General features: G+C 46.9%; 2 protein-coding genes across 2 annotated transcripts in view; both read left to right on the plus strand.

Moving 5' to 3' along the window:
• The window catches only part of LOC115099055 (ankyrin-3-like), a 36345-nt gene extending 35824 nt beyond the window's left edge, over window positions 1-521 (plus strand). Inside the window, exon 12 of the mRNA XM_029616332.1 lies at window positions 466-521. Within this exon, the coding sequence (XP_029472192.1) occupies window positions 466-521 (56 nt within the window). The remainder of the gene's footprint in view (window positions 1-465) is intronic.
• A 6103-nt stretch (window positions 522-6624) lies between these two features.
• Window positions 6625-25672, plus strand: part of LOC115098872 (death-associated protein kinase 1-like) — a 31634-nt gene continuing 12586 nt past the window's right edge. The window contains exons 1-5 of the mRNA XM_029615920.1: window positions 6625-6779; window positions 21546-21666; window positions 23419-23564; window positions 24129-24206; window positions 24441-24551. Of these exons, the coding sequence (XP_029471780.1) occupies window positions 6651-6779; window positions 21546-21666; window positions 23419-23564; window positions 24129-24206; window positions 24441-24551 (585 nt within the window). The 5' untranslated portion in view covers window positions 6625-6650. The remainder of the gene's footprint in view (window positions 6780-21545; window positions 21667-23418; window positions 23565-24128; window positions 24207-24440; window positions 24552-25672) is intronic.

Raw genomic sequence — 25672 nt, forward strand, 5'->3', positions numbered from 1 at the left:
TATTTTGGGGCCTCCGACTTAATATCGCTATGATATTAAGTCGGAGGGTGTACAGAAAAGTAGTTTTTTCTGCTTTTCTGTACACTTTCCCTGTGCTGGCCGAAATTAATGCCTACCTTTTGGCAGGCGTTAATTTCTGAAAGTAAAATGTGCGGCTTGGCTGCACATTTTACTTTCTGTATCGCGAGGGAATAACTAATAGGCCCATCAACATGCATTTTCATGTTGCGGGCGCTATTAGTTCCCTGTACATACCCGGATCAGTCCAGAACTCCTGGGTTAATTCATCCCTGCCAGCAGATGATGGCAGATAAAGCCTCGCTGACACTGCTTGAAAAATCCCTGGTGCACCTCGGTGCCATATTGGCTCTGTATTTATCTGTCTCCAGCAGATTGCTGGTGCATTAACCTGCAGGGCTTTTCCTTTTACCCTTGCTGTTTTTCATTTTCGATTTTTCTTTTCAGGTGAGCCTTCCTCCCAGTGGATTGGTTTCTTGAGGAAACCTTCTCTGCTCGGTTGAGGTGAACCGGTCAAGGTCCAAGTTGTACTGTGTAGTGTAAATCTAGTGGTCCAGATCCCTCCCCTCATGAGGCTGGCCGTGCGGCTTGCAGCCCTTCTTTTGGTCAGAGGTTTCTCTCCCTTTATTTCAGCAGCTGTTTTGAGCTGGACAGCTCCTTTTAGCTCTGGGAGAGAAGCTCTGTTTTTTGTTTAATTTTTAAAGTTTAAAAAAAAAATATTTGTAACAAGCAGGGAGTCGGCTGACAGTAAGACTCCTTGGTGTCTCCCTCTCTTTTCCACCCCCCCCCCTTTCCCCGATCGGGTTTCTTTTTGGCACTTTTCTTTAATTTTTGATTTTGTGTTCTTTCGTGTGCCTACCGGCATGGTTCGCGGCTTGTCTTGCCGCGCGTGTGGGGCGATCCCAGCACACCTCAGTAGATCGGGCCTCTGTTCGGGTTGTATTTCGGGGGGGAAGGGCCCTCACTCCTCCCGGATGGGGGCAAACGCCGGCGCCTCTGTAAAAGCGTGGCTGCCGCAATCGGACAGGCTTTACAGTCTCCTGCTACTGCTGGGTCTGCCGGCTCCCTCCAGACTGGAGCAGTGGCCATTTTGAATGCGGATTCGCGCCCACTGCCATTATCGGAGGGAGAGGGGGATTCTCCTCCGTGGCTTCACCCATCCATCCTGGGCCCCCTGATGCACAGGGGCTCGCTGGAGGAGCAGGTTCTTCGGCTCCCTTACCTCAGGGACTGGAGGGAGGCCAGATCCCCAATTTGCTTCCGGGTACACGTCCCCTTTCCCCAGAGTTCATTCTCCTCTTGCACCAGGCTTACCTGGCGCAGCAGGAGGTGATGGGGGGGCTCCAGGATTTTTGGCCCCTCAGAATTCGGGTCCGCAGCCTAACAATTCTGTGACAGGATTTGCGCGGCCGTGAGATTCAGCCATTCCAGTCTGGCCTGGCCCCGTGGGGGTGCCAGGGGGCTCACAGGTCCCGGCTGGTGTGGCGTCGGGGTTTTCAGCGCCTGATCTTCTTTTGCCGGACCCAGACCAGGGAGATGACATAGGACTGCCATCAGTTGCAGAAGGGGATGATCCCAAGATTCTTCGTTTTTTCCGGAGAGAGGAGCTGGCACCTCTACTTCCTCAGGTCCTTGAGGAGCTGGGGTTAAAACCCCCGCAGGAGGTTCCGGAGTGGATGGTGCGGACCCCGTGCTGGATAGTCTTCGTGCTCCCCCTTCCGCCTTCCTGTACCATAGGTCGGTCCAGCAATTGATTGAGCACGAATGGGATTCCCCGGACTCCGGTTTGAGGGTATGTAGGGCTATGGCCAAGCTCTACCCATTGCTGGAACAAACCTTGGAGCTTTTTGCACTTCTGCAGCTTGATGCGGCAGTTTCCGTGGTCACCAAGAAGACTACGATGCCGGTGGAAGGGGCCACGGCCCTCAAGGATGTTCTGGACTGGACGTTGGAGCTTCACCTTAAGAGGGTTTTTGAGAGTGTAGCCTTGGGGCTCCGGGCTGCCGTGTGCTCCGGCTTTATGCAGAGGGCATGTCTGCGATGGGTGCAGAATTTTCAGGATGCACCTCCTGGGACCGATACGTCGGATGCAGATCGCGTGGAGGCATCAGTCGCATATGTAGCAGATGTGCTGTACGACTTGGGACGTTCGCTCTCGTGTGTCATGAGTTCGGCGGTTGCGGCCAGACGGTTACTTTGGCTCCGTCACAGGTCGGCAGATGTCTCTTCTAAGGCCCTGTTAGGCTCTTTACCTTTCAAGGGTCGTCTCTTGTTTGGTGAGCAGCTGGAACAACTCATCAAGCAGCTGAGTGAGACAAAGCTTCACAAGCTGCCGGAGGACAAGCCGAGGAATCGCCAGGCGTTTCAATCCAGGTCACGCTTCAGGGACACCAGACGGTCTTCTCCTTCCAGAGGGCCCATAGGGACACAGTCACAAAAGCCTTTTCAGCAACCGCGGGGCTCCGGCTGAGGTCAATCCTTTCATGGAGGGCGACAACGTTTTAGAGCTCCTGCGACGGGAGGAGCAGCAGCGGTCAAGTCCTTCCAATGAAGCGAGGCCAGTTCACTCTGCCATTCCCTATATAGGAGGCCGGCTGGCAGATTTTTACGGGGAGTGGACCAACATCACACAGGATCAGTGGGTAATCTCAGTGAAATGAAGTTGGTGGCAGAGGCAAAAACTCATAATAAAAACTATTTTAAAAATATCTGAAGCAAGAAATGTGTGAGGGAGTTGGTTGGACCATTAGATGACCGAGGAGTTGAAAGGGCTCTTAGGGATGATAAGGCCATTGCAGAAAGACTAAATGAATTCTTTGCTGCTTTGTTTACTAATGAGGATGTTGGAGAGATACCGGTTCTGGAGATGATTTTCAAGGGTGATGATTCAGATGAACTGAATCAAATCATTGTGAACCTGGAAGATGTAGTAGGCCAGATTGACAAACTAAAGAGTAGCAAATCACCTGGACCGGATGGTATACACCCCAGGGTTCTGAAGGAACTCAAAAATGAAATTTCAGATGTATTACTTAGAATTTGTAACATATCATTAAAATCATCCATTATACCTGAAGACTGGAGGGTGGCCAATGTAACCCCAATATTTAAAAGGGCTCCAGGGGTGATTCAGGAAACTATAGACTAATGAGTCTTATCTCAGTGCCGGGAAAAATAGTAGAAACTATTCTAAAGATCAAAATCACAGAGCATATAGAAAGCATGGTTTGATGGAACATAGTCAGCATAGATTTACCCAAGGCAAGTCTTGCCTCACAAATCTTCATTTTTTTGAAGGGGTTAATAAACGTGGATAAAGGTGAGTCAGTAAATGTAGTGTGTTTGTCAAACAACTTCTGAAAATCCAAAGTCCCTCATGAGAGGCTTCTAAAAAGTCATGGGATAGGAGGTGGTGTACTTTCGTGGATTACAAACTGGTTAAAAGACAGGTAACAGCGAAGGATTAAATGGTCAATTTTCTCAATGGAAAAGGGTAAACAGTGGAGTGCCTCAGGGATATAAACTTGGACCAGTGCTTTTCAATATATTTATAAATGATCTGGAAAGGAATATGATGAGTGAGCTAATCAAATTTGCAGATGATACAAAATTATTCAGATTAGTTAAATCACAAGCGGATTTGAAAAATGAGAATAATGTGAGTAGAGTAATTGTTATGAGCTTTCGTTAATGTCAACTGACAAATAATAAATAACTTGATTTAGGGACATAGATACCATTATTTGGTAGTATTTTTCCCCCCAGTTCTGTGAAACTAAAAAAAATGTTTGTCTAAAGTTTGTGCTTATTGTTTTTATTATGTATGTTATTTTTTGTTCATCCGCCTAGGCCTATTTTGTGTTAGGCGATCAATAAATTTTAATAAATGAAAAAAAATGAAATGAAAAAAATTGCAGGAGGACCTTGCAAGATTGGGCATCCAAATGGCAGATGAAATTTAATGTGGACAAGTGCAAGGTGATGCATATAGGGAAAAATAATCCATGCTGTAGTCACACGATGTTAAGTTCCATATTAGAAGCTACCACCCAGGAAAAGGATTTAGGCATCATAGTAGATAATACATTGAATTCATCAGTTCAGTATGCTGCAGCAGTCAAAAAACAGAGGGAGGGAATAGTGAATAAAACAGAAAATGTCATAATGCCTCTGTATCGCTCCATGGTGAGACCACACCTTGAATACTGTGTACAGTTCTGGTTGCCACATCTCAAAAAAGATATAGTTGCGATGGAGAAGGTACAGAGAAGGGCAACCAAAATGATAAAGGGGATGCAATATCTCCTCTATAGAGGTTAGGGCGTTCAGCCTGGAGAAGAGACTGCTGAGGGGGGATATGATAGAGGTCTTTAAAATCATGAGAATGGATAAATGTGAATTGATTATTTACTCTTTCGGATAATAGGATTAGGGGGCACTCAATGAAGTTAGCAGGTAGCACATTTAAAACTAATCAGAAAAAATTCTCTCTCTCTCTCAACGCACAATTAAGCTCTGGAATTTGTTGCTAGAGGATATGGTTAGCGCATTTAGTGTAGCTGGGTTTAAAAAAGGTTTGGATAAGTTCTTGGAGGAGAAGTCCATTAACTGATATTAATCAAGGAGTCTAAGAGAATAGCCACTGCTATTACTGGCATCAGTAGCGTGGGATCTACTTAGTGTTTTGGTACTTACCAGGTACTTGTAGCCTGGATTGTGGTCACTGTTGGCAACTTTTTATGTTATGGAGAGCAGGGAATTTTTAAAATTCTTATTAGTTTTAATTGTTGGATATTATTTGATGTGTCAATTGTTTTGAAATATTTGTATTGGTTTTGAGAACTTTTTAAACATTTAATTATTGAATAATGTTCCATTTCTCAATTGTTTGGAAATACTTATTCTTTCTATTAGTATATTTTTACTATTATGATTGATGTATTATATTTCTAGATTTTATTATTGTTTTATGAGGAATGATGGTATTTTTGTTTTTCCATTGTTGCATTGCATACACATTTTTGGTTCAGATTTTGTCTGAATGGTTATATTAATTGCATTCTGTATTTAGTGAGGTCCTGCTATGGTCTGCATGTGTGACTGAGGTGAGATATTCTGCTAGCATGTAGTTTCTGGGTAGGGATTTACAGCAGCTTAGCTGTTTCTGTTTTCCTAATATGGAGTGTATTAGTGTTTTAGGGCCTGGTGTAATATCTGCAGTTTTGTTTTTCATAAGTAGGGTTGTTACTGTTTGAGTGCTGGCATTTAGTGCTGTTTTGGTATGGGAGGATTATTATATTGTAATCGTAATTGTTTACTCATGGCTTTCATATCAAACACACTTTACAATACCACATGGGTTCCAAGTGGCTTTTTGCAGTTTTCTGGTTGGCATCACAGCAGTGCATGTAAAAATAATGTTGTGGCATTTTACCTTAGAAGACTCTGACTGTTCTTTTTCATGCAAATATATTATATGTATACAATTTTTAATTGTGTGTGATGAGGGGGGCGCAAGGCTGTAAAGTTTGGTGCCTAATACCCTTGCACCCATCTGAAGAGAGTGCACCATACCATTCACCCATCTTCCACTTCTCCAGTGGGTAAATGCTGGGGAAATATGGGAGGTAGGCTGTAGGGTTCCTGCGAGTGTGGCAAGGTTGCCAAATTCCTAGAGATTTTATCACTGGCACTCTGTCACTCCTCTGGGACCTCTGACTCCTGCTTTCCTCCTTCTGCAGCATTTGAAATCACCGAAGGGGGCCAGACTCGACCCTTCCCCCCCCCCCCCTTGGCCCTAAATGATTTGAGTTGTCATGCTTTGGGGGAGGGGGCTCATCTCATACCTCGCCTCAGGCAGCAGATTGCCTTGAGCCGCCCCTGTTTACAGCAAATATTTACAGAAAGAAAAGGCAAGGTAACAAAAGCAGAGCGTGTTCTCTTTGTGTTCTGCATTTTATATAGGGACAAAACTTGAATTTACATATTACACTGCCCCCCTCCCCCCCCCCCCCCCATTACTTTAAGCTTCCATGTTTGCTAACAAGTTAGCAGATTAGCTGCTTCTGTGTCCTGTGACATCACTGCATTGATTGGCAAATGACACAATCATTTCTCAGTTACTTGGCCCATGGTGCTATCTAACAGATGAAAGCTCAGAAGATTAAACTGTTGTAATATTTTGCTTAAAATTATGATTTTTTTTTTTAAACAGTCAGCATGGCCTTTATCATTTTTCTTTCATTGACTCTAAAGAGAAGAGTCGTGGTATCTGCAGTTTATTGTCTTATTTTGTACCAGCAAGTTCCTCACTCCTCTGGGTCCCTCCACTCCTCAAGGTTGACCCATGATGTAAAGTATTAGCAATATTTGTCCGCCCTTGATTAATGTAGTTCTGCAGCCTGCCCTCCTGTAACAACTCTGGACTCGGAAAAACAGACCTATGTCCTAGGGAGATTCACAGATTCCATAGTGAGTGGCTATACTCCAAGATCCATCATCACAGTGACTTTTAGGGATATCTGTGGTTGTGTGTCTTTGCAACCATCGATCAGTCATACTACCTATCTTTAAAAATTATTATCTTTTCTCCTAGGTATAATCATTTGTAATCTGGGACTTATCGCTGGCAGATGGAATATTATTTCACACACTCTCTGCTCCTGGCTACCAGCAGCTCCATGTCATTTACTGCCTGGTGTTCAAGCTTGAGGACAATCTACTGTCACAAAGATGGAAAGCAGCTGGAGGCACTGCATCAGGTACAGAGGGAGAGAGAGAAAGCACCCCACTGTTACAGAGAGAGGGGTGGGCAGCTGAAAAGCACTACACTGGGTAGAGAGGGAAAGGGGGAGAGCACCCACAGTTTCAGAAAGCAGAGGGATGAGAAATTAGAGGCACCGCATCAGGTTCAGGAGGAGAGAAGGGGAAGCCTTCGCATCACACAGATGTTGGGGGGCAAGATATCAAGTTCGTAGGGATGGGAAGGGTGGAGGAAGAATACTCAGATGTGATAGGGGAAGGTAACTGGAGTTCCCTGTACGTACCCAGATCAGTCCCGACTCGTGGGTTTTGCCTCCCTTCCAGCAGATGGAGACAGTGTGCTACTTTGCAGTCCCTCAGTATTTCTCTGTCTCCAGCCGATGGTAGAGGCGCAAACCCTGCAGTCTGAACCTAGTTTAAAAAAATTTAAAAAAAAGAGAGAAAGAGTGGTGATTTCCTCCCAGGAGGTTGGTAGGTCCTGGTGGGGCCATCCCTCCTGGTTTTGAGGTGGACAAGCAGCGGGTTGGGGACCCTTAGTGTACCCGGTCCTTCGTCACCGGAGGTAGAAAGCTGGTGGAGCCAGTTCCCTCTCCTCCAGAAGGGATAGCAGAACCTGCTGCCAATCTACAGTTCAGGGAAGTACTTTTTTCTTATTTGTTCTTGTTAAAAGTTAAAAAAAAAAAAAGAGGAAGGTGGTGTGTTTGTTTTTTTTAATTTAATGCAGTTCGGCGGCAGAACGAGGCTGATGCCGGATCGGGGCTTAGCTTCTGCGGGCTCTCGCATTTTCCTTCCCTTGGGTGCCAGCCGATTCCCACGGTCATGGCAGCCCGAGGCGTGCGACGTGGCAGCAAATGGGGAGAGGGCAGTTCAGGATCAAACGTGGCAGCAACAGAGCGGCAGTGCGGGTCTGGCACAGGAGACAGCGGATCCGTTCCTGGTCAGCGTGGGAACAGTGGCCATCTTGGCTACCTTCATGGCTACTATGGAGGCCAATTTTAGCCCTGTAGAGGCCCGGGGGTGGGGGGGGTCAATTGAGGGAGGAAGGAGGACCTCCTGAGGGAGGCTTCGGATTATTTCTCCACTTTTTCAGCTGATTTTGTTCTGTTGATACACAAGGCTTATTTGGGCCCGGAAAGCCACGGGAGCAGCATGGGCCAAAGCAGGAGGCATCGCTAGATCTGCTCCCCAGGAAGAGATCCAGGGTTTCAGGGGCTTCTGAGGCTACCAGGGTTCGGCAAGCCCTTGGGATGCCCTTGCAGGGGACCGCGGTGGACGATGTCTCTGTTGGTTCTGAAGATGGGGTTCCATCTGGAGCAGGTATTCCTGTTGTGGATCCTTCCCTGGGAGGGCAGAATCCGGAGGAGGGGCTGGGGAAAGGTTCGTCTGTGGAGGGGGACAATCTGAAGGTGGCCCCCTGATCCTCTATGTCCCTGCGGAGTTAGGGATAAAGGTTCCATAGAAAGAGTCCAATCAGGAGGATGTGGTTCTGGTTATGGATGGCTTACAGGCTCCAGCGTTTCACTTAAGTCAGTCAGGGGAGCTCCCGGCTTTTCCCAAATTTAGATGCTGCGGAGCCTCATGCAAGAGAGTTGCGACTCTTGGATGTCAAGCGTGCATTGTTGCAGTATCTTAAAGTCACTAACAGCTTCCGGTTGTTGGATCACCGTTTTGCTTTACGGAGTGGTGCAAAAAAGGGTCATAAGGCGTCAAAAGCCACGATTGCGCGGAGGTTGAAGGAAGCCATTGGCTCCACATACATCTGTCAGGGTCGTCCTGTCCCGGAGGTGTTAAGGGCTCATTCTGCCTGTTCCCAGGTGGCCTCCTGTGCCAAATGTCAGCAAGTTTCACCGCAAGAGATTTACAGGGCGGCTACTTGGAAGTCATTGCACACTTTTTCACCAGGCATTATCGTTTGGATGTCCAGGCCCCAGAGGCCATGGGTTTTGGTGAGAGTGTCCTTCGAGCAGGACTCTCGCAGTCCCACCCCGTTTAGGGAAGATTTAGTACATCCTAGGAGTCTGGGATCTGGGTACATACAGGGAAAGGAAAATTGGTTCTTCCCTGTACGTACCAGGATCAGCAAGTTTATCTAATCTAAGTTTCCACTTCCCACTGCTCGTTCAGGGGAATATTATGTTGTTGTTGGTATTGGCATTGTTGCTGTCTTGGCTTGGGTACAGGTCAGTACTGAGGTACTGCAGATGGCACAGTAGGTTATATGGCAGTGTCATTGAAACTTTCTCTGTCTCCATCTGCTGGAGGGAGGCAAAACCCAGGAGTCTGGACTGAATCTGTGGTTGTACAGGAACGAAAATGAGCAGGTAAGAACCAATTTTCCTTTTCTGTTCATACTCCAGATTAGTCCAGACTCCTGGGTTTTTGCCTCCCTGCCAGCAGATGGAGACAGAGAAAGAAAAGCTTTACTGACGCTGACACTTTTAACCTAGTGTGCCACCGGCAGTCCCTCAGCATTTTTCTGTCTCCATCAGAAGGTAGAGGTTGTAAAACCTGCAGTCTGGAGTTTAAAAAACACAAGAAATAACACAAGGAAAGAGACTTGAGTCTCTACTCCCAAGGGTGTTGGGCTTCGGGAGAGGCCATTTCCCAGGTTGAGTGGCTGAGCAAGGGGTTGGTGACCCTGACTGGCCTCAGAGCAACGATGGCGAGGACATGGATAACCAGTGGTCTAGCTCCCTCCTTGTCTTCCACATGGCCTTCTCTCCTCCCTCCCATGCCGGTGATCAGCAAAGGAAAAAGTCTTCCTTTCCTTTATTAGTTTTGCTTGTTTGGTATTTAAAAAAAAAACCTAAATGAAAAAGTTTGCCAGTGTGACTACAGGTAAATGTTGAGTGCCCAGAAGCAGTATTTGTGGCTCGAGGGGGACCAAATCTGAGAGATCACGGCTGTCAAGCTGGTGTGAAAACAATCAGGGATATCCGCTAAGGTGCACCACACGACTACCTCACTAATAGTCAGGAGCTGCACGACGTACTGGGGGCGTATGGGATAGCAGTGTGGGAGGCAGGAGTGTCCAACACATCAGAGTCTGCAGATACGGAAGCAGCTGACTTGGCCGGTGCTAGGGGTCCGACCACGAGGCAGGCAGCTTTCTGTCAGTGATGGGCTGCTAAGAGGGAAAATGATCTTAGCGTGCGGATCTCTGCACGTGCCCTAAGCGCCTTAATGGGGTCTGCAAATGTTTGTGGCAGACGCTTATGATATGGTGAGCTGCGTACAAGATGGACTCAGTGGCCGCTGCATCTCCGCACTACACCAATGAGAAGAGTGCAACCTGTTCCCTGTACGTACCCGGATCAGCCCAGACAGTGGGTTGTCACCCTTCCAACAGATGGAGTCAGAGAAAAACTTGAAGGGTGCTCTCTTACAGCCTGGAGCACCCTCTGCGTCCCTTCAGTATTTCTCTGACTCCAATAGATGAAGGTTGCAGAACCTGCGGTTCCCCATTTAAGCTACAGGAGGATAGAAGTTTAGATTTCTCCTCTCTCTTTCATTCCTATTTAAATTTCTTTCACTGTTTGGATGGATCAAGTTTAAAAAAAAAAACCAAAAACGGGTTTCTAGTTTCTGAGGATTCAGTCACTTCCAAACTTGCAGGCAGAACTGGTAGCAGTGTTACCTAGCATTTTTCAGAGTATATTTGGTAAGTTTTTGTACTCTTTCCTTCTCTGACTTCCAGGGGTGAATGTTGGTGGTCCAACCTCTCCCCCCTCACGACGGCACCTGCCCTGAGACGCCACCTTCCTTGGGGCAGTGCTAGCAGAGAGGCGACATTCCTCTGCTTCTTGTAAAAAAAAAAAAAAAAAAAAAGAGCCAAGTCGTTTCGGATCGGAGGTTCCTTACCTGCTCCTACCAGACTCTGGGGGTGTGCTGATTTATTACTAGGCTTCCCTTCCCCCATGCCGCGCTCAGCGTGATGTGCTGCCTGTGGAGAGCCCGGGACGCAGCTCTCCCGCAAAGGCATTTGTTCGAGGTGCGTCCCCGGCGGGGGAGGGTCCCTCGAGGCTGGCTGGATGTTCAGCCTTGCGATCCCAAACACGACTGCTCGCTGGGGGGTTGGCCCCGATCCCGTCTAGCGCGGGAATGGCGGCCATTTTGTTTTCAGAGCCGGGCGCTCCAATACAGCCAAATGAGGAATCAGACGGCATTTTTTCTCGTTCCCCACTGGTTTTAACTCCGGTTAACCCCCCCGGACCAGGGAGCAATGCCTGGGGACCTTCCTGCCATTCCTCCCTCGGGACCTCCACCCCCCGTCATTTTGTGCTTCTTTTTGCACAATGTTTCTTGGCCAGTTTGGAACAGCGCCAGGATGCATCTTCAGTCCCCCCTCCTCCTAATGTGATTAGACTGGAAGATCCTCTGCAGTCCACTGCAGTTCCTCGGGGATCCTTCCAATTCAGGGTTGTCCCCCATCTGGATTCTTCTCCTCAGGATGCTCTGGTGCCTGACCAGGACCAAGACGATCTGACTTCTCACATGCACATGGAAAGGGGATGACCCTAGGGTCTTACGCCTGTTGCAGAGGGATGAGCTTGATCCTCTCATCCCCCATGTCCCTAGCGGAGTTGGATATTGATGCTCCACAAGATCCACCTGGCACCAATGTGGGGGCCACGAAAGGGGACCCCCGTCCTTGCCGGAATGCATCCACCAGTGAAAACGTTCCCATTTCGTCCTATGCTCCTTCAATTGTTATCCAGAGAATGGGATTCGCCAGTGTCTAGTCTGAGAGTAGGAAGGGCTATGGACAAGCTCTATCCTCTTCCGGAGGAATACCTCGAGCTCCTCAAAGTCCCCAAGGTCGACGCGTCAGTATCGGCGGTCACAAAAAGGACTACCATCCCAGTGACGTGTGGCGCCGCCCTCCGAGACCTCCAGGATCGGAAGCTCGAAGTATACCTCAAAAGGATTTTTGAGGTATCAGCCTTGGGGGTAAGAGCCACAGTGTGTAGCTCTTTAATGCAGCATACAGGTCTCAGATGGGTCCAACAGCTGCTCAGTGCTCAAGACATACCACAAGAGGAAGCGCAACAGGCTGAACGCCTAGAAGTGGTAATAGCTTATGGGGCCAATGAGCTATATGACTTCTGGCCAGATCAATGGTGTCAGCAGTTTCTGCCAGGCGTCTCCTCTGGCTCCATAACTGGTCGGCAGATTCTTCGTCTAAGTCTCAGCTGGGATCTCTCCCCTTCAAAGGCAAACTATTGTTTGGTAGGATCTTGAACAACTCATCAAATCCCTAGGGGAAAATAAGGTGCATAAACTGCCGGAGGATCGTCCTTGGACTTCCAGGATGTTCATCTCTACTAGAAGCCGATTCCAGGGTCAGCAGCATTTTCGACAGTCAAGACCAGCCTCACAAAGACCGCCTTCCTCACGGTCACAGTTCTGGATATTCTACAGCAAGGCTACGCTTTAGAATTTGCTCGACCCCTAAGGGACAGGTTTCTCTTCTCTCCCTGCGGCCCAGTGAAGAAACAACGTATAGTATGTCAGACGCTTGACTGGCTCCTGGACTTAGGGGCCATCCTCCCGGTGCCCCTGATGGAACAAGGGTTAGGCCATTATTCAGTCTACTTCGTAGTCCCCAAAAAGGAAGGCTCCTTCCATCCAATTCTGGATCTCAAGATGGTCAACAGGTCCCTCAGGAGCCCACATTTCAGGATGGAGACGTTACGCTCCGTAATAGTGGCAGTACACCACAGAGAATTCCTAGCCTCCTTGGACTTGACGGAGGCTTATCTTCACATCCCCATCTTCAAGGAACATCAACGCTTCCTTTGCTTCAAAATCCTCTGTCAACATTTTCAATTTCAGGCCCTGCCCTTCGGCCTGGCGACCGCTCGCCGCACCTTCACCAAGCTCATGGTGGTGGTGGCAGCAGCCCTACGGAGGGAGGGGATTCTAGTCCATCCCTACCTGGACGACTGGCTCATTCAAGCGAAGTCCCTGGACCTTTGCCTGCGGGTGGTCGACAGAGTCTTGCACCTGCTCCACTCACTCGGATGGGTTGTCAATTTTGCCGAGAGCAGCCTTACTCCCTCTCAGACGCTCGACTTCTTAGGAGCACGGTTTGATATCAATCTGGGCAAAGTCTTCCTGTGTCAGGACCGACTCGCTCTCTTATCTCTCAGGTACAGCGCTTCCTTTGCCTCTCACTCCCCACAGCATGGGTCTATCTCCAGGTCCTGGGCTCAATGGCTTCAACTATAGATTTAGTTCCTTGGGCCTTTGCATATATGCGACCTTTGTAGAGTGCGTTACTCTCCCACTGGAAGCCAGTGTCTCAGGATTTTCAAGCCCTTCTTCCGCTGCCGGAAGTTGCCAAGGACAGCCTGAGCTGGTGGCTCAGTCTGGATTACTTGCTGCAGGGAGTGGGCTTGGAGGTACCACAGTGGGTGATCATCACCACGGATGCCAGCCTCTCCGGATGGGGAGCTGTGTGTCAAACGCAGTTGGCGCAGGGGCGATGGACATCAGTGCAAGCGACGTGGACGATCAATCACCTGGAAACCAGAGTGGTTCATCTCGCATTGAAGCATTTCTTCCCCTTAGTTCATCGCCAAGCCATAAGGATACTCTCAGACAACACCACTACAGTAGCGTACATCAACCGTCAAGGGGGAACAAAGAGCCGGCGTGTCTCTCGGGAAACGGACAAGTTGATGGCATGGGCGGAACTCCACCTCTCCCGCCTGGCGGCATCCCACATAGCAGGAGTGGACAATGTCCAAGTGGATTTCTTAAGCCGTCAACACATAGGTCCTGGAGAGTGGGAACTCTCCGAGGAATCCGTGGCCCTCCTCTTCGCCCGGATGGGGGTCTCCCCATCTGGATGGCCACTCAACAGAACGTGAAGGCTCCACGCTTCAGTCACAGAAGGAAGTGTGGCGTGGAAGGAGTGGATGCTCTAGTCCTCGCATGGCCGCAAAACCTCATACTTTACGTGTTCCCACCAAGGCCCCTGGTGGGAAAGGTGCTTCGAAGAATAGAAATTCACCAAGGTCTGGTCATTCTAGTGGTGCCGGAATGGCCACGAAGACCGTGGTTTGCAGACCTAGTCAACCTCGCGGTGGACGGACCTCTCCGCCTGGGACATCTTCCCAACCTTCTGCGTCAGGGTCCAGTATTTTTCGACCGGGCATATCGCTTCTGTCTTGCGGCCTGGCTTTTGAGAGGCGCAGATTGAGGAGACTGGGATACCTGGAGGATGTTATTTCGACCCTCCTAAAGCTAGGAAGACTTCCACTTCCACCTCCTATGTGCGGGTATGGAAAGTTTTTGAGGCCTGGTGTGAATCCACAGGCGTATCTCCACATTGCGCTTCAGTTATCCAGATACTATCCTTCTTACAGCGAGGCTTGGAGAAGGGGTTGGCCTTCAATTCCCTGAGGGTTCAAGTGGCAGCCCTTGGTTTCCTCGTCCGTCATCTGGATGGAGCTCCTCTTTTGTCACATCCTGACATAGTCCGGTTTCTAAAGGGAGTAAAGCACGCGAAGCCACCGGTCCACACCTTGTGCCCCTCTTGGAGCTTGAATTTTGTTCTTTGGATTTTAGGCGGCCCACCTTTCGAGCCGCTGAGGAGAGCTACCCTCAAGGACCGCATGCTTAAGACTGTCTTCCTGGTGTCTATTTGTTCTGCCCGCCGGATCTCAGAGCTTCAAGCCTTGTCATGCAGAGAGCCTTACCTCCGTTTCACAGATTCGGGAGTGTCCTTGAGCACCGTACCATCTTTCCTGCCAAAGGTCTCGGCTTTTCATTTGAATCAATCTGTGGAACTCCCATCCTTTCCTGACAAGGATCCCAGAGAACTTAGACGGCTCGATGTCAAGCGCGTCCTCATTCGATATTTGGAGGTTACTAATGAATTCCACTTATCGGACCATCATTTTGTCCTGTGGAGCGGACTCAAGAGGGGAGAACAAGACTTCTAAAACCAAAATTGCTCGCTGGTTACAGGAAGCAATCTCTTCGGCGTACATTGGTGCTAGTTGACCACCTCCAGAGGGTGTCAGAGCTCATTTGCTCCGTGCTCAAGCAGATTCCTGGGCAAAAAGTCAGGCAATCTCTCCGCAGAAGATATTTATTTATTTAACCATTTTATATACTGACGTTCAGTGGTGATATCACATCGGTTTACAATAAACAGAGAACTACACTAAATTAGCGCTTGACAGGGAACGTGAACAGATCAATAACCAAAGATCAATAACAAAATGTAATACTAAATAGGCTGTAATTAAATACAATAACGAAATGTAATACAAAATAGGCTATATATATATATATATATACAATTTACAAGATGACTAGAGCTAAGTTACCTATTAGTTACGATGACTAAGACTAAGTTACATGGCATAAGTTACATGGGATATGGTTAATGGGTTAGAAAGGGCAGAAATGAAGGGAAAGGGAGGGGGGTGCTTAAAGGGAAGAGGAAATTGTACAAATATGCAGAGCAGCTGCCTGGAAATCATTGCACACCTTTGCACATCACTATCGCTTAAATCTCCACCCACCGGGCTTTGGCTCCTTTGGCACTCAGGTCATTTGAGCAGGGCTATCCGGGGCCCACCCTACGAAGGGAAGCTTTGGTACATCCCACTGTCGAGACTGATCCGGGTATGTACAGGGAAAAGAAAATTATTCCTTACCTGCTAATTTTTGTTCCTGTAGTAACACGGATCAGTCCAGACGCCCACCCTAAGAATAGATATGCATTTTGGGATTGTCTACACAGTACTCTTGAAGCTCAGCTCAAATGATTAACAGGATTAGGACTGTTCGTGTAATACCAATGGTTCCTTTTGCAAATTTTTTCTAACTACAAACATTCTTGTACATAGTTACAGTTTGAGGTTGGTTTACTTGATCCATTCAATGGTTTCTTCTTGCTTTGATATACTTAATACTGAAGGGACACAGAGGGCGCTCCAGGCTGTAAGAGGGCACCCTTCAAGCTTTTCTCTGACTCCATCTGCTGGAAGGGAGACACAACCCACTGTCTAGACTGATCCGTGGTACTACAGGAACGAAAATTAGCAGGTAAGGAATAATTTTCTTATTGTTCGTTGCAGGCGCCATCACCATTTCGATAAGCATGGGAATGGTGGCCTTTTTGTCCACCTGTGCTGGAGAAAAGAATGAGCTAGGAAGGAGAACAAATCCCCTCTTTCTCTATCCCCAGCCACGCGCAAGCTCTCGAGAGTGCGAGATATCATAGAAGACGCTGAGGACCCCCTTGAGGATTGTGCTATGTAGTCACAAGGCTTTGAGTTGGAGTTGGTCCTGCTTCTGCATGAGGTCTTCCTGGTTAGGAAGGTGGCAGGGGGGAGGTGCACTTGCTACCAGAGTTTCCTGAGGCTTTAGAAAAAAAAATCACCAAGGTTGGACCCTCAGAAGAGGTCTAGGAATATCTTGCGACTACTTTGTTTTCGAAGTCAGCAAGGCAATCCGAGGGGTAACTCTGAGGACTCCGAGGGAACAGATATTCCAGTGGCCGAATCTCTGGCAGGAAAATCCGTGCAGGAGCTTGCTGTTCCTGCAGAGGGGCCAATGACTGAAGGGGATAATCCTAAGGAGATCCGCGTTTTCAGAAAAGAGGAATGGTGGCTTTAATTCCACATGGATTGAAGGAGTTCCAGATTAAGCAGCTATGTAAGAGTCAGATCATGAAGGGGGTGGACCCTGTCATGAAGGGTCACAAGAACCAGCAAGGGATGTTCCCTTCCATAGGTCAATAAAGAAGTTGATGGTCCAGGAGTGGGATACTCTAGGGACTGGCATAATTTGGAAAGAGCATTGGTGAAGCTGTGCCCATTGCAAGAGGAGGCCTTGGAGCTCTTGATGCTGCCAAAGGTGGAGGCTTCAGTGTCGGCAGTGACCCAGAAAGCCACCATCCTGGTGGCAGGCTCTGCCACTCTGAAGGTCGCGCAGGATCAGAAGGTGGATGGCAGTATGCAGTAGCTTTATGCTTTTTAGCTTTTATCACTCCCATTACCCAACTGCTAGGCCTCACACTATTTACGTTAACACTATTCAATGCACAATCCCTAACTAAAAAATCAGTAATACTAAATGACTATCTCATCGATGTGAAACCGGACATATGCGCAATTACTGAGACATGGCTCAAACCTTCAGACACTGCAATAATTAACCAACTACCCACAGAGACATACAACTTCTTCTCCATCCCACGTCAGGGAAAAAAAAAAGGAGGAGGAATCCTCCTAGCTACAAAAAAGGTCCTCAGATTCACTCAACACTCCTCCAATACCGACTCGAAACTCGAATTTGGCTTCTTCTCTTCAGACAAACTCCAAATTTTACTTCTCTACGCTCCTCCAGGTTTACTGGAAACAGACGCATCTCCCCTGGTCGAACTAACTACCTCCCTTATCAATCTAGATGCCCCAGCAATAATCTTAGGTGACTTCAACCTGCACGTCGACAACTCCAAATTATCACCCAACTGCGAAGCCCTACTCACAGCATACGCCGCTTTAGGTTTCACTCAACTAGTTAACAAACCCACACACAAAGCCAGACACACGTTAGACCTTATCTTCATCAATACAGCAATCAAACTGGTCCAGCACCCAACCTGCACGAAGGTACCATGGTCAGATCACTCCCTCATAACTTCCTCATTCTCAATAAAAGATACCAGTCCAACTCGCATACCCTCACATTGCTTCACTTACAGGAAAACATGCACCACAGAAGATCTTAGCAATCAGTTATTATCACATCTCACCCAAGTAGACTTCACCAACCCGAATTCAGCGCTTCGATCTTGGAACAACATCACGGAATCGATAGCCAACAAGCTATGCCCCCTAACAACAAAAAATCCTCACCCCAACTCGTCCAAAAGACAACCATGGTTTACTCTAGAGCTAAGAAAGCTTAAATTATTGCTAAGACAAAATGAGGCTAAATGGCGTAAAAACCCATGCACCATCACCCTATCTACCTATAAATCTACCCTTCACCAATACAAATCCAATACATTAAGATCCAAAAGGAACTACTACGCATCCAAGATCCACCACCTAATCTTCGACGCTAAAGCCCTCTTTAGCTACGTCTCCAACCTCACTCAAATAAACTCATCAGAAATCGCTCTCAACCAAGCCAAATCTAAAGCGGAAGAACTAGCGCTATTTTTCAATAACAAAATCAGCAAACTTCTAACTCAGCTGCCCACTAACACCGCATCTACTTCTATACCACCTCAGACTACCTTCAAAAATACCCGCTTAGAAGAACTGGAACTAACTTCTTCCATCGAGATCCAAGGTATTCTACGGAAAATGAAACCATCTTCTCACCCTTCGGACCACATCCCCTCGAAATTGCTTCTATCAATTCCTGACTCCATCTCCAAATCCCTGTCAGACATCATAAATTGCTCAATAACACAAGGCTCTTACCCAGATTACCTAAAATTGGCCTCTCTCAAACCATTACTCAAGAAACCTAATCTAGATCCTAATGACCCAAACAACTACAGACCTATCGCCAACCTCCCCTTCATAGCTAAGATTATGGAGAAACTGGTGAACACCCGACTCTCAAACTACATTGAAGAAAACAACCTCCTATTTCCATCACAATACGGTTTCCGCAAAACACTAAGCACGGAGTCCCTCCTCATTTCCTTAACGGATCACCTCATCCTGGGCCTCGATAAAGGGCAAGCCTTCTTACTGATCCTACTGGACCTTTCTTCAGCCTTTGACACCGTCAATCATTCCTTACTCATTAACCAGTTAGCCTCCATAGGCATCTCAGGCACAGCACTATCTTGGTTCATATCATTTCTCAGCAATAGAGGATACAAGGTCAAGATACAGAACAAAGAATCCTCTCAACATCCGTCGTCAGTAGGAGTCCCACAGGGGTCCTCCCTGTCTCCTACTTTATTTAACATTTACCTTATACCATTATGCCAACTTCTCACCGACCTCAACCTCAAACACTACCTTTACGCGGACGATATCCAGGTCCTGATACCCATTAAGGATTCCTTCGCTAAAACTCTGGCTTACTGGGATACATGCCTTCAAAAAATTAAACTCCTCCTCACCAGCCTAAACCTGGTATTAAACTCCGGCAAAACTGAACTCCTGCTCATCGCCTCAGAAAATAACACCATCACCTCTGCACAACAAGCCACGCCAAAAATCACACAAGTGAGAGACCTAGGAGTCCTAATTGATAATCGCCTGAATTTCAAAGCCACTATTAACAAAACCACCAAAGACTGTTTCTACAAACTACAAGTGCTGAAAAGAATTAGACCTCTTTTCCATGCCCAAGATTTTAGAACCATTCTACAAGCAATCATTTTTTCAAAATTAGACTATTGTAACACCATCCTACTCGGCCTTCCCGCTTCATACACTAAACCGCTCCAGATGGTGCAAAATGCAGCTGCACGAATTCTGACAAATACCAGGAGAAGGGACCACATAACCCCCATACTAAAGAGCCTCCATTGGCTACCTATACACTTTAGAATAATATACAAGGCCATTCTCACCACATACAAAATCACCCACCAACTGGCTCCCATCGACCTACAGATCCCCCTCAGACTACACAATTCGTCAAGACCGACAAGAGATGCATACAAGGGATCGCTACAGGTACCACCGTCCAAATCTACCAGACACTGCACACTAAGAGTCCGGGCTTTCTGTACAGCCATCCCACCGTTATGGAACTCCATCCCCTCAAATCTCAGAACAGAACCTTGCATCTCAACCTTCAAAAAAAGACTAAAGACCTGGATATTCTTACAAGCCTTCCCGGACGCCAACTTAGTCAACTAATCTCCAACTACACCTGGGTTATCCATTCTATTGTTTTACATATGTAAATTAATAACCTATCCTTTCTCTTCCTTCTCATCCAAGTTCTTATCACCCTGTTATATGTAACTGCCTTTTCAGCACCTTTGTTATAGTTATGTTTACTATGCACCCCTGTTTTATGTGAACCAGCATGATGTGACTGCTGTCTCGAATGCCGGTATATAAAAATTTGAAATAAATAAATAAATAAATAAAGAGCATTATTGCGCTGGGTATGGCATGCACTCAGGGCAGACAAGGTTTCCTTGGCTCCCACCAGACAAGTGGGGCACTTGGAGGCAGGAATGGTCTACATTGCGGACACACACTATGGTTTTATTACGACATTCCCTAGAATTATGATTTCGGTATCGGCCAGAAGGTTCTTGTGGTTGAGGATTTGGTTGGCAGATATCTGGTCCAGATCTCAACTGCGCTCTCCCCCTTTTCAAGGGCAAGGCTCTTGTTTGGGGAGGACCTGGAGCCATTGGTGAAACATCTGGGAGAGTCCAAATGGCATAAGATACCCAAGGATAGACCCCAAGGAAGCAAGCACAACTTCTACATTCGTTCGCTTTTCGGGGACAACAGGAGAAAGCGACAAAGTATCTTCCTTCTTTCAGAGGCAAAACTCAGGCAGAGTGCAGTCCTTTTGGAGATGGTGAGAATGCTTCAGTTAGGGAGGCAAAGTAGGTGGGACCTCGCAATGACTTGAGGCCAGTCTGATCTCGGAGAGAAGGAACATATCCATTTACTTCATGGTCCCAAAGAAAGGAGGAATTTGCAGGCCCATATTGGGATGCAGAAGGATGAATGTGATCCTCAGGGTTCCACGGCATCGTATAGAGACTCTTTGATCATGGCAGCTGTCTGCAAAGGAGCATGCCTGGCATTCTTTGATCTAACCAAAGCTTATCTTCACCCATTCAGAAGGGGCATCGGAAGTTCCTAACACTTATGATTATAGGAGTTTATTTTAATTTTCGCACTTTTCCATTAGGACTAACGCGAGGGCACTGCAAATCATCTTCACAGTGAAGGTGGCAGTAGCTGCAGCTACATCAAAAGTAGTCCTAGTGCATCCTCATCTGGATGACTGGCTCTTTTGGGCAAAGTCAGAGACCCTGTGACAGCAGTCGATGCAGGAGGTCATGGAGATGTTGCAGTCTATGGGATGGACGGTGAACCTGGCAAAGAGCAACCTCATTCCCATCCATTCCCTGAAATACGTTTCATCGCTGAAAGAGGCAAAGTGTTTCTCACAGTGGACAGGGTGATGAAGCTGAAGATACAGAATCACCCTTTGTTGTTTCCCACGGTTGGGGACTATCTATAGGTTTTGAGTTTTATGGCATCGATGCTGGATCTAGTTTCCCTGAGTGTTCACTCATGCGGCAATCTTTTCCCTTGGGAACCTATCGTCTGAAGAGTTTTCAACTTCCATTGTCACTCGGAGTCCAGGTCCGGTTTCTTGTGGTGGCCTTTTCGGGTCAACCTAGCAAAATAATTTCCTATAATTTCCTTAGAACTCTAAGAAACTCATTTCGGTAGGAGAATTTCCCTTGTAAAGGTTTCTGGAGCCCTTGACACCACGAGATATGCAAAGTCGGGCCATGTCTTACACTGCTAGAGCTATCTCAACCTGACATTCCCACGCAGATTTGGCTTTTTAATATGAAGGGTGTTTAGCAGTATACAGAGAGTTTCTTACAGAGAGGGGATTGTTACATGAGAGATTTCTGTCCTCTGAGATCTGCTGAATTCCACACCCCATGTCAGGATAGGAGACCAGCATCCTAGTATATAAGGAAACTGATTTCTAGAGTCTCTCTTGTTTCTGCTTGCACAGTCTGAGCCCCCATTTCTTTCTCTCTGTTACAGGTTCAGTATTGGTTGAGGTTCCTGAATGTGACAAGAATGAACCAAGCCGCTGGCAAATCCCAGGTCTTCCTGGTTGGCAGTCACTATGATAAATTGGTAGGAGCTAGCAGATCAGAAATAGGTATGAAGCCAAAAAAGAAGGTGAAGACGTGTGGATACATATTAACTTACTGCCATAATACCCTTGCACGTCTTCCTTAGCACAAACTGTATTTCTGTTGCTTTTCCCCAAAACCAACTTCCCCAGTATTGCCTATACCCCAATAGTCCTTGCACAACAGTGACTGTGCACTTGGGTCAGCCATTCACCACTAACTACTGGTTACAACCTTGAAACCTCCCCTCCTCCTGTTAATGTTGATTTGCTTATTCTTTTTGGCAACAATAATTGTATGTAGTAAACATCAGCAGATAAGGACCAATTGGCCCACCCACGCTCCCATCCCTACTTCCTGTTTTTGCTGTTCTAGCTAAGGATAACCTCTAGCTTACAGCCATACAAGTTTGATAGCCTACACTGCTCGAGCTTTCGATAGCGTCCTTCCTTTCTTTACTACCACCCACTATGCTAAGGTTATCTCCCAGTTGTCAGGCATGAAAACATGACTGCCTGCAAGATATTGCCCCCATCAAAGTCAATTTTGTTGTGTTCCTTCTTGGATTCTCTGCCTTTCTGAAAAGCTAAACATACATGGTTTCATATTTAAACCAACTTCCAGGCCATCTCATTTCTCTTACCCAACCTCTCAACCTGTTCTTACTACTGCCTTCTATATCTGTCATGCTTAAAATTGCTTATTTAAAAAAAGCCTCTCACTGCAGGAGCAGCAGCTGAGCTAACTTGGCATCTTAGAGGCACTTGAGCTGATAGAAGTGGCAGGAGCATTTTCCACTCCCTCGTTGTGTGGCTCAATCAACCTTGACAAAGGCTAGGTGCAGTTCTTGAATGCCTTTGGGACCCAATGTAATAAGGCGTGCTGACGTTAGTGCTGATTTTTACTCCTGTTTTGGCACGCATTTTTCCGTGGTAAGTTAATCCTGGTATTTATTAGAGTTTTTAACTTTGAAAAAAAATCTGCACTAAAACAGGAGCAAAAACCAGCACTAAAATTAACATGGGTGTATGCAAATCCCATGTAAAAGAAGGTGTCAAGTTCTCCCAGCAATGCAGGGAGGTGCATTAAAGGGCAAACAGCTTGAAGCCACATTTTGTTAACACCGGAAATTTAACTCCTGGGTCAGAGCAGGAGTAAATCTTTACTTGCATTTCTGATGGCTATTTTATTCTATTGCCGAGCCCATATAGTAGAATCTACCTGCTTCTACCACACTGGGCACAGCAACAGAATAGCTTTGGCCACCAGAATTGTGTGTTTACTCCACCTTGGACCCAAGATTTTAATTTCCTTCTTTATTGAAGGTGGCGAATACCTGAAAGAGCTTACCAGAAAAGATGGTGGAAACTAAAATGGACAGTTATTGCCTCCTCTGGTCTATCCAGTATACAATTTTCTCACCACCTCTTCCTGGGCTACCCCAGGAGTGAGGTCTCTCCAGGTCACACCTCTATCAAGGGCTGGACCATTTCAGGTAATTCTCCCACACAATGTTTGTTTGGGATCTGAGTGATTGAATGATGGCCAAAAAAAGCAAATCTGGCAGCAAGGAGGAAGCTGTACCCACTGCAAATGTCTGCAGGGGCCTGGCTGTGTCAGGATGGACTATTGGATGCCTCTATCCTTAGCACCATACCTTAGTGATCATTTTACCTTTACTATGAGTGTATTTATTACAGTGATATACAACCGTACAGAACAAGGCCTGTAATATTCTTCTCTCCCCTCTTTATTTCTTATTTCCCTGACTCACCCAGCGCAACAGTTCTTCAAGCTATTGAAAGGAGAAGCCAAGGAACTGTTGAACTGCTTTGATGTACATTACTGTTACATGAACTGTACAGATTCATCCCAGCTGGAACCCCTATGTCAGAAACTAGACCAAGCCGCAGCGATCGTGCAGGTAATGTAAGGATAAGAGAGCACGGTTCTAAGGGTATGGGACAACTGGCTACTGGTGAGCTAGATCGTCTATGTACTTACAAGAGCATTTCCCTGTGCTGTGCAAGGGCAGATCTAAAAGTGCATGGGGTGGGCTGGTAGAGATCTCTTGGGGTTATATTGTAAACCGCTTTGACGGTCGGTCCTCTGCCCATACTGTGGTACATAAAAACCTATAAATAAATAAATAAATAGTTGCTCACATTTCTAGGCGTGCTCTGAAGCATACTTGGTGTGAGTGAGTCTTTCATTGTGTTTCTAAGATGGGAAGACCATGAGGTAAAGCTCAAGGTGAGGAAGTTATTATCCCTATAAAGGTGCTCCCTATAACCATAAGCAGAGAGAGAGAGGCAGTGATGGGGGGGGAGGGAGTCCAAATGCACCTCTGTTAGGACTGTGGCACCCCGTCGTGTCTGAGAGGCCCTAGGTTACCTCTGAATGCTCAAGCTTGGATGGAGGAAAGGTTTTGATGTGTCCAAGAGCTGAATCCTACAGCGGAATGAACTTTTCCTCCATTTTTTCATAGAGCTCTCAAAAACCAACTGTCCCCATAATTTGCCAACGAGTGATGGAAGAGGTCAGACAGCTGACAATATGTGGGAAGGTGAGTATATCTTGTCAGTCAAACCTGATTCTGTTCTATTTTAGACTTGTGGACTACCTTCCACCCCAAAAAAGGGGACCCAAAGTGGTTTACATCATGAGAACAATAAAATACAGTGAAACAGAATCAGATGGGCTCAGATGTGAGCTGGCTAAATGGTGCCGAGTATTATGACAATGAATCCTTTACAGCTGTCTCAGACTCTTCTTGCTGTCCTTCCTCACCTCCTTGCAGGTGAAGTTCATACTCTGGAGAGAATTTGTAAGGACTGTCGAACAAAACCTGGCAGATCACAGTGAAGAACAGCTGAGGACAGCAGTGGAATACCTCCACAATATCTCAGAGGTAGGGAGTTATAGTAGTGGGCGATGGGGAAAATGTGTAGAGCATGCAGAACGGTTGCACAGATCCCACCTAGACCACAGCTCTGAATCTTTCAGGGGAGGAAAGTCCAGATCTGTTAAGTTCAGCTTGGAGCAATCCTCAGGTGCCATATGCTGCAGTGATTCATTCAAAGACTGGATGTATGCGATGAGCCTGTTGTGTGCAGCTGATACTCTGAGGAGTTGTGGACAGGTGAGCTGAGGGCTGCAGTGCTCGATTAGAACTCTGCTTGGGTTAGTGAGATGGGACTCGCAGCTCTTTTTCTGCACATAGAGTTAAACATTAAAACAATATCTGAAGAGCAGTTGCACTCACCAGCAAAAAAATAATTTTGGCCACACAGGGAGCTTCGGAGTCCTTATACATTCCAATTTTCAGCATATGTAGAGGCTACATCCTGCTTTTTTAGCTACCAGCCACTGCTGCAGTGATAAGAATTTACAGTAAAAACCAGAAAATACTGTATGTTGTCGTCATGGCTCCCTGAGGAGGAAAGGAAAATTGGTTCTTACCTGCTAATTTTTGTTCCTGTAGTACCAAGGATCAGTCCAGACCGCTGGGTTGTGTCTCCCAGCAGTTGGAGTCAGAGAGAAAAACTGAAAGGCACCCCCTCTTACACTGGTGTGCCACCTGCATCCTTCCGTATAATCCATACCATAGCAGAATGAAAAAATATCATAACCTTTAACAAAAGAACCAATGGCTATATCAAACCACTTAAGGAAAAAAAAAAACTGCATAACTCGTGGAACTTATGTACATGGAGGGAGCATTTCCATATGCAACATGAATGCTACCCTGTTGAGAATATTCTGCAGAATGAAAACGATAGCGACCGGACTCTCCAGCTTCCATGGGCGGGCGTCTGAACTGATCCTCGGTACTACAGGAACGAAAATTAGCAGATAAGAACCAATTTTCCTTTCCCTGCATGTACCAGGATCAGTCCAGACCGCTGGGATGTACCCAAGCTGCCCTAAATGGAGTGGGACCTGGAGAGTCCCGCTCGAAGAACACTGCTGCTGAAGCAGTCTACATCCGGATCCTGGACATCCAAACGGTAATGCCTCGCGAATGTATGC

Source organism: Rhinatrema bivittatum, chromosome 9 (genome assembly GCF_901001135.1).
Source record: "Rhinatrema bivittatum chromosome 9, aRhiBiv1.1, whole genome shotgun sequence".
Taxonomy (NCBI): domain Eukaryota; kingdom Metazoa; phylum Chordata; class Amphibia; order Gymnophiona; family Rhinatrematidae; genus Rhinatrema; species Rhinatrema bivittatum.